This window comes from Pipra filicauda, unplaced genomic scaffold (genome assembly GCF_003945595.2).
Source record: "Pipra filicauda isolate LSUMZ 115617 unplaced genomic scaffold, ASM394559v2 scaffold329_size807674_pilon, whole genome shotgun sequence".
Classification (NCBI taxonomy): domain Eukaryota; kingdom Metazoa; phylum Chordata; class Aves; order Passeriformes; family Pipridae; genus Pipra; species Pipra filicauda.
Genome location: NW_024104453.1, coordinates 594,360 through 603,478, shown reverse-complemented (window position 1 = coordinate 603,478; position 9,119 = coordinate 594,360). Strand labels below are relative to the sequence as shown.

Below are 9,119 nucleotides of genomic sequence, written 5' to 3'. Positions count from 1 at the left end.
GATTGGGCTTGACCCCTCCTCTGCACCGGGGCTGCAGCCGCGAGAGGGCGCTGGGACCGCGCCGGCACCGTCCGGCACCGGCCACGTCCCACGCGCCGCTGGACACCGCGGACGGGACGGGACGGGACGGGACCCACAGCCCCGCACCCCGGCTGGGACAGGATGACTGTCCATTCCGGCCAGTGTTGTCGCAAGAGGATCCGTCCTCGCAAACCACGAGGCTGGGGGTCCCCGCTGCAAGAGGACATTGTGTTGCTGATGCCATGGTGTCACCTCTGGGCAGAGCTGGCTGAGGACGAGGAGGATGAAGAAGAGGAAGAAGAGGTGGAGAATAAAGACCCACCAAAAAAGCTCAAAAAGAAGCTTCCTAAAGACCCCCCCTCAGGAGAGGGCCGGGAGAGAAAGCTGAAGCCGAAGGGTGAGTGCCCAGGGGTAGGGATGGCCTAAGCCCGGCTCTGTCATCATTTGCATCTGTCCTTGCTGGGATGAGGGAACTGCCTGCATCCTGTTCCCATCACTGTCCCGGGAGGCTCAGGGTGCTGCGGAACAATCGCCCCCTCCCCATTCAATCTACCCCCAGCCCAGCCCTTCCTGCTACCTCCATCCTGCTGCCTCCCTGTCCCCATCACTGCCTGTTCCAGCTGCTTATCAGCTCCTCTGTCTTACCAGGAGACAAGAGTGACTCTGACAGCAAAGCCAAATCTGCCAAAAGCACCAAGAAGGAGCAAATGTCCGTGTTTCAGGTGAAGGAGAAGAAAAGCAAGAAGAAAGGTATAGGGTGAGCAGGAGGGGGAGGTATCCAGTCCTGCTGCCCCACAGCTTCACCCTGGGCCAACAGCACCCGGTGTTGCATGACCGTTTCCCCCATGTCCCTCACAGTCACCACCAGCAGTGATGAGGAGGATGATTCTGACTCCAGCACCAAACCCATCAGGTCAGAGAAGAAGAAAAACCCAGCATCCCTCTTCCAGACTGGTGGGGACCCCCCCAAGGAGAAAAAATCCAAAAAGAAAGGTGAGAGTCCAGCACCAGTGATGGAGGGTGGTATGTGCTGGAGGGGCTTCTGGGAGTGCAGGTGAGCTTGGTCATGAAGGATGGGGGTTACAATTAATCGTGTTGGCATGTGTCTATGCCAAGCTTGATTTTGGGGCTCAGCAGAGTCAGGATCTTCCCCCTTCTGTGCCCCTGCCTGTTCCTGCCTGCAGTTCCTCCCAAAGGGGCTGAGAGTGAGGAGGAGATCCTGGAAAACCTGCAGAAAAACTCCAACAAGAAGGGGAAAGCAAAGAAATCAAAGAAGGTACAAAGGACCCCTCAGAGCCATGGGGGTCCCCTTGGGGTGGGGGAGAACAGCTCTTCCACCCAGGGTGAGTTGGGAGGCTGCAGCATCCCCCAGCAAGACCCACTGCAGCATCATCTCCAAAGCCATCAGTTGCAGGGCCACAGCCCAGGGGGGAATTGGAAGCAAGGAGCAATTAGCTGGGAAAGGAGGGGGGCTTTCAGCAGGTTTGACTTTGGGGCCACCTTCCCCTCTCATGAAGCAGCTGAAGGAGGAGAGGCCACCATCTCCTGTCATTGAGGTGGACAACCTGGAGGAGTTCGTGCTGCAGCCGGCGCCGCAGGGGGTGACCATCAAGTGCCGGGTGACACGGGACAAGAAGGGGATGGACCGGGGGCTTTACCCCACCTATTACCTGCATTTGGATAATGACAAGAAGGTTAGTTAGGGTGAGGGCATGGAGACTCATGGGGCTCTGCGTCCATCCTGGGGAGCACTTCCCAGGGTTCTGGGGGGATGCTTGCCTGTACCCCACTGTGGTGGTGGGTTCTGGATGGGGCTGCTTCCCTCTCCTGCAATTCCTCTTGGGAAATGCCCTACGTTGATGGTACCTGGGATGATGAGCTAGTGTCAGCTAGAGAGCCATGCTGATGCTGGGCTGGGCTCAGCCCCTCTCACCCTATGGCATAGCCAGTGTTTTGGGGATCATCTTCACTCCATGACTTGCTCAAGGTCATGGCAGTGACCTGTTGGGGGGTGAGCCAGAGACAGCACTGTCGATGGCAGTGACAGTGTCCGATCCTCACATGGTCCAACTGCTCTACCAGGTGTTCCTCCTTGCTGGGAGGAAGCGTAAGAAGAGCAAAACCTCCAACTACCTCATCTCCATCGACCCCACTGACCTGTCACGGGGGGGAGAGAACTTCATCGGGAAGCTGAGGTAGGAGCAGAGGTGGCACCCCATTCCTGCAGCACCCTGTTCCCACCCATGAATTACTGGTTGCTCCAAGCAATGGCTGGGTCAGACAGGAGGCTAAATTCAACATTTCCCACTGCTGGGTCTGACCTGAGGAGTGGCAGGGGGCTGAGAGGGGAAAACAGGCTTGTCCGGTTCCTCTCAGCAGACAGGTCATGGCTAGAAAAGGTGCCCAGCAAGTCCCAGCCCACTGCATCACCAGGAGCCACACAGCAGTGCTGGGGGATCCCTGTAGTGGCAACACCCCGTAACACCCTGATTTAAGGGTGCCTTGAACCACAACAAATGACTAAGGAGTGGGAAGGATGGCACTGGTTGGGGGCTGCATCAGGGGGTTGCAGCTAGACCAAAGCAAAGCCTGTGCCTGGAGAGGGTTCACAGGGGGGCTGTGGTGGACTCAGTGGCATCAGCCATGACCATCTCTCATCCTTGGCTGCAGATCCAACCTGATGGGTACGAGGTTCACAGTGTTCGACAATGGTGCAAACCCCGACAGAGCCAATGCTGACTGGTCCAATGTGCGGCAGGAGCTTTCGGCCGTGGTCTATGTAAGCAGCAGCGTGGGAAGCCCCCCTGGACCTCCTGGGCAGGCAGCGAGGGGGTCCCAACATGCACCCCTTCACTGGGTGCTGCCCCAGGGGAGTTGCAGGGATGCAGGATGAGCTGGAGCCATCCCTGAGTCCTTGTTCAGCCCCCATGAGTGGCTGCAGCCACTGGTGGTTGCTGGTTTTAGAGACGCGGTTTTTCCTGCAGGAGACCAATGTTTTAGGCTTCAAAGGTCCCCGGAAGATGACGGTCATCATCCCTGGGATGAATGCTGATGGTGAGAGGGTGCCCATCCGTCCCCGAAACGTAAGTCAGGGGCTAGGCTGGGCGAAACTCCTTGGGGGCTGGGTTTGCTGTGGATCACCTTGGATTTTACCAGTTTGGAGCATGGAGAGGCTTTCAGATGTCCCTGAAATTCAAGGCACTTTCCTGGGAGGTGGGAGACACAGTGTCTGTACTTTTTTCTCTGTGACAGATCCCATTTCCATGTGGGTACTGCTACAGAGCATCTCCCCCAGGCACACCACAGAGGGTGGCAGGCCTCTGGGGGAAGTCACCCTGACCTTGCTCTCCCTGCTCTTGCCCCTCCCCAGGATAATGACGGCCTCCTGATGCGATGGCAGAACAGAAACATGGATAATGTAATTGAGCTGCACAACAAGGCACCAGTGTGGAACGACGAGACCCAATCCTATGTCCTCAACTTCCATGGCCGGGTCACCCATGCCTCTGTCAAAAATTTCCAGATTGTTCATAGCAGTGACCGTAAGCTGGGAAGGGGGCAGGATGGGATGGGAGGATGAGGTGGGGAAGCACTGCCTCATAAACTGGCCCCAGCACCCCCTTATTTTGCCGAGGTTTAGTTTTTTCATGCTTTGGGGTCCTGCCTGCCTTTGCTGGAGCTGGGATGAAGCCGGACAGGGAGATCAGCATTGCGGAGAAGCTGCCCTTGGGCCCCAGCACTGGCAGAGGCAGCGTACAGGGCTCCTGTTGCCACAGAGATTAGAGCAAGGACAGATCCTGTAGGGTGCTGAACCCCCCATCACACTACAGCCACCCACTCAGCCCAGAACATCCCAGAGCTTTAGCCCCAGCATGCACCCCACATCGCCAGTGGGCTCAACCCAAGCCGCACTGTACCTTGGGGACAGTCCGTCAGGGGTGGCAGCAGCTCTGTCTGGATGTGGCCACTTGTCACCTGTCTGGTACAGTCAGAAGCTCTCAGCCTCCGGGGTGTTGGGTTACTACACAGAAAGAAACCTCTTGAGGGCCCCTGGTTATTTTTACAGATTTCCTGTCACCCCCCCTCCAGTAGCAGCAGTCCCACAGTCAGGGGATGGGAGTGTGGTCCCTGTCCCTTGGGGGACTGTGACTCCCAGGGAGGGGGTGCTGAAGGGACTAGAGGGTGCTGTGGTCCTTGTGCTGGACTGTGCAATGAGAAAATGATGCTTTTTGATAACATGTGCTGCAGTATGGTGCAGCCAGTGTGGGAGTCACAGGCAGAGCTTGGGGCTGGGGGGTGGGCAGCTTCTTTCAGACACTGGGAAAAGGCAGGATGGGTGCACAGGTGACATTCCAGTTGCTCGCCCTCTTTCCCACAGCCGACTACATCGTGATGCAGTTTGGGCGTGTGGCGGATGACGCCTTCACCATGGACTACAACTACCCTCTCTGTGCTGTGCAGGCCTTTGCCATCGCCCTCTCCAGCTTCGACGGGAAGCTGGCCTGCGAGTAGCACCTGCACTGGGCCTGCTGGGACCACTGGGACCGCCTGCTAGTGCCCGGCGTATGCTCCTTCATCCCTGTCCTGTTCTGTTCCCTGTGTTTCCACCTTCTGTCCAGTGCATGGTTGCAGTCACAGTTGCTCCTGGGGTGGTTGACAGAGCATGATGCTTGCCAAGCACCATGGGATACTCATCCAGCTGCAGCCACCCTCTCTGAGCAAATTCAGGACAGATCGCTGGTCTGGGGTGATGGCAGAGTCAGGCCTGAGGTATATTTAGCAGATGAGGCTGACTGTGAGCCCTATCTCATCCCTTTGAGATGTTTCTTGGACTCGGATCCTGGAAAGTCATCCCCCATTTTTTTTCTTTTTTTTTTAGATTCTGATTTGTATTTTTGTGCTCAGTCCCCCAGTGAGAGAGTGGTCTCCTTGCTCTGTGTTTTTTCATCCCTCTGTGAGTCTGCACAGAGCCCACATGCAGATGGGCTCTACCCAAGCTCCCAGCTAGAGCCCCCCATCCTGGCTCGATGCCCACTGGGCACAAAGCCCTTCTTTTGCCCCATTTTGTCCTGATGTGAGTGGATGGCCAGTGCCCATGGTGTCTTTTCACCTACTGGGTCTCACCCTGCTGCCCAGAAACTGTTGGGGATTTGGGTCCCTGAGAAGCAGCCTGGCACCCAGAGCACTGACAACCTATGGGCACGTGCTGAGGGATGGTGGTGCCAGTGGAGGAGGGCCAGCAGCCACGTGAGGCAGAGCTGGCATTGCTGGCAGGGGGCCCAGCTGGGTCAGTTCTCCAGGAGGGACCTGGAAGAGAAAACTGAGGGTGCACCAGGAAGCAATGGAGTGACTCATGAGGTGTGGTGTGGTGCTGAGTCATGCTCAGCACCCAGACAGGCCCTGCCAAACCCCCTGTGCCTCTACCACTCACTGCCCCTTCACTCTGCAACATCCCTCCAGACCCCACACATCCTGGGTGTCCCCACTGCTGCAACTGGCCCCACTGGTGCTCCCTGTTCATGTGGAGGTGGTGACCAGAAGGTGCCACCCCCTGTCTCAGACTGGTGGGGTATCATGGGGAGCTGCAGGGAGACAGTGAGAAGGGGAGATGCTGGAGAGGGGTTAGCTCAGTGAGAGCAGATCAGCCCATGCTCCTACTGCAGCACAATCCCACCTTTATGGAGCGAGGATTTGGCTTCAAAGACAGTCCCAAATCTGATTAATTCAGTGATAAGAAATACAGGGATATGCCAAGGTCCCCTGAAACTGCTCCCTGAGCTGTTTCTCTTACCTGCTCAGCTAATGCACTGACCCGAGGACAATTTGGGCTTCCTTTCCCAGGACACATATAGGTTGTTTCCCCATTCTGGAGGTGATCTGAACCCCTCAAGTTATTGCATCTGAGAGGTAGCTGGAGCAGTCGGGCTGAGGAGTAGTAGATGGATGAGACAGATGTAATTGTGCAAGAGGGATGCTCGTCCTCACGGGACAGTGTTGCAACACTGACATGGCCCGAACCTGTCTCTGCATGGAGCTGAGGACAGATGACAGTGACAGTGGGACTACGAGCTGCTGCTCAACCACTGCCGAACATCTTGCTCCAGTAGCTTTGCAGATGAGAGTGAAAATTTTCTCACCAGCTGCATGAATCCAGGCTCCATCATCCATCAGCAGATGCTCATGGCAGGGGCAGAGGGAGGTGGACAGCTTGGGGACAACGGGCTGGCATGGGACATTGTCCATTACCCGTGCAGCGAGATCAGAGACTGTCTTGTGAGCTAAAGGGAAAACCAGCCACAGCAGTTCAGGGGCAGCATCCCTCGTGAGGTATGGCCAGCAAATGTGGGGAAAGCAAGAGCTTTCTGCCCAAATCCAGCCAGGAACTCAACATCTGTTTGAAACTGGGACAAGCTCAGCTGATGGTTGAGCTAACACTTGTCCCTGTTTCCTCCAGTGGAAGCAGAAAAGAAGCAGCAGGGTGAGAGAGAGGGGTTTGGGCTCCCCAAGTTCTGGCTGGAGCACAAGCTGCTGTTATCCCAGCCGTTCCCCAGGATGATTCTCCCTCCCCTCACCCAAGAAGTCTCAGTTTTGCCGGTTGTTGCTTGCAAACCCCTCAGGTTTCCTGGCCTGTAGCCTAAGCAGAGCAAAATATCTGCCTTGGGTGTCCAACACAATGTCACCCCATCTCAGAGCCGTCACTGCATCAGTCGCCCACCCCAAATCCCTTAGACAAACCCTCTAATGCAAACCAACTGCGGCACAAGAAACAAATGAAAACAATTTAAGAGGGCGATGGATATTCGGGCCCTTTGTTTGCGCTGGCTGTTAACACCAGAGGAGAGGAGGGATGGAAGCAGTTTAAATGTGTATCTACTTTGGCCGGCGGAAAGTGTGACGGATGCGCCAGAAGACCAATGGCTGAGGATGCTGGGGTGTGCGTGGGTGTGAAAGGAATGCTCGCTGCAAAGAAAAGAGAAAAAAAAAGAGAAGAAAGAGCCTTATCAATGGTGTTTGAGCCCAAAGTCTGTGTCTTCCTTGGAGAAAGGGTTTTCTCAATCCCCAGGGATGATATTTTCCCTGCATGAGACTTTGAGGCTTCTGAAGCTTCATTTTAGGGTGCTGGTGTTAGGCTGGTGCTACAGGGATGGCTAGAGGCAACTGTCGTCAGCTCCTCAAGAGAACCTCCTGGGAAATGCATTTTATTTTCGCAGAGATGCTTATAAGGCAAAGGGGAGGAAAAAAAATAAGGCTCTATGATGCTGAGCACGTGTCCCTGTCAGGACCAGTGTTGCTGTGGTGCCAGCACCTCTCTCAGGTAGTGGCTGCTGGCATCCCCCTCCCGTGCTCATGAGTGGAAATATGCTGGTCTAGAGCTGATCAGGAAGATGGATCTGGGAGGTTCTTCTCCAGTCGCTTGCTACTCCATCTTCCCCAGACCTCTGGGGCTCAGTGGGCTCCATACACCCAGCCCTGAGTAAAGGCTTAGCCCCTGCACTCTTTGGGGAGCTGACAGATATCTTCCAGAAGGCAAATGCCCCATAGGGCAGGCAGCTGAAAAGGGAAAGGGTTGGTGCATTCCCAGAGAGTGCAGGAGGGGAGGCCAGCACTGGGAAACTCCCTGTCCAGCAATGGAAGGGCTGGAGCTGTTTGGTTCCCAGCAAGTTGCCTAGCAAAGAACAGCGTCTCAGCCCTGGGGGCTCTCTCTCCAGCTTTGAAGTGGTGATACATTAATTAATTAAAGAAGTGATTGTGATGAGGTGTTTTTCTCTTCTCTTCCCTTTCCCTCCCCTAGTATTTATTTTGGTGACTTTTTTTTAGAGGGAAAGGCAAGGTAAGCTGGGCTGTGGCTTTGCAGGATAGGCTCCTTCTTAGTGCAGCAAGCAACAGGCAGCAATGGGAAAGCTAATATTTTTCAACTGCTTTTTAAAAAGGAGTCATTTTTTAATTAGTGAATCCATTCTGGAGAAGTGTTGGAGTTTTACAATGTTGTAGCTGTTCTTGGTGTCTTGCCTAGACTTGGATGTTCTGGCCATAAGAAAATATTATTTATGGCATTGCAGCTTGCAGCTCTTTTATATTATAATTTGGGAAAGGAAGTTGCTTGTTCCCACCAGTGGACAAAAAAATAGCAGAAACAAGGATTATGGACTTCTGAAGCAGAGAAAAAAAAAATTAAGAGGCAGAACAGAAACAAACCACTGAGCCGGGCTTGAACCATTGCACTCCAGAACAAGCTCATCCCAGCACCGCTAGCAGTTGCACTGGATGCTGAAGTGAGACCCCTGCCTGCTCAGCAGGCCCAGAGCAGCAGCGACCCCCTTGGTACTCCCCTGCACAGCATTACATGTGTTCCTAAACATTTGCAGATCAGGCTTTTATTCATGGGCTAATGCACACTTGTTTGCTCATGCCTTACTCAGCCTAAACTACTATTGAACTCAATTAAGGCTGTCATCTCCAGGAGCACTCAATGTCATTTTTGCCCAAGTAAGGGATGAGTAACGAGGCTCTGAACAGTCCTTGGAGAATAGCAGCCATTTTGTTACAGTTTTTAGTCCAGATTTCTTACAAGTTAACACCAGGCCAAGGGTGGAAGAATGCGATATGGCTTTATGAATCACACACAATTGCTGAATGTGCTGGATGCTTCAGAGCCTGTCACTTCATGAGCTGAAGAGTTGGCTTGTCCCAAAATGCTTGAATACAACCAAGCTCATCACAAAAATTAGAAAAATATGTTTCTAAAAGGGATGGGATGCAAAGAGGATCCCATCTCCAAGCAAGGCAATGGGAGGATTCCTCTCTGTGGGTTTTGAGTACCACGGCACAGGTCTGTGCTGCACATCTTCATCCGGCAGGACCAGAGGTTTTGCCCCTGTTGGGGCTGTGGCTCCCGACAGTGGGGCTGGGTTGTGGCCAGGGACTCGTATGCCATCAGCCAGCTGTGGCTTAGCACGTTGCCATCCATCAGCTTGCTCAGAGGAAATGACCATGGCTTGGCTCCTGGATGAGTTCCCTTGGGAACTCATTACAACAGTGTGGGCTGAGATCCCCATCCTGGGCACCATGGGGTGGGTGTCTGGGAGAGATGGGGAATC

The 9,119-nt window shown here is 54.4% G+C and overlaps 1 protein-coding gene across 1 annotated transcript; it reads left to right on the top strand.

Annotated features, from left to right (window-relative positions):
- The first annotated feature begins 675 nt into the window (after positions 1–675).
- Positions 676–4,533, top strand: TULP1 (TUB like protein 1). The gene is made up of 9 exons (XM_027728480.2): positions 676–771; positions 880–1,014; positions 1,206–1,297; positions 1,539–1,715; positions 2,104–2,216; positions 2,692–2,800; positions 3,006–3,104; positions 3,392–3,563; positions 4,400–4,533. The coding sequence occupies exons 1-9, from the start codon at positions 729–731 to the stop codon at positions 4,531–4,533; spliced, it is 1,074 nt and encodes a 357-aa protein (XP_027584281.2). The 5' UTR covers positions 676–728.
- The last annotated feature ends 4,586 nt before the right edge of the window (positions 4,534–9,119 follow it).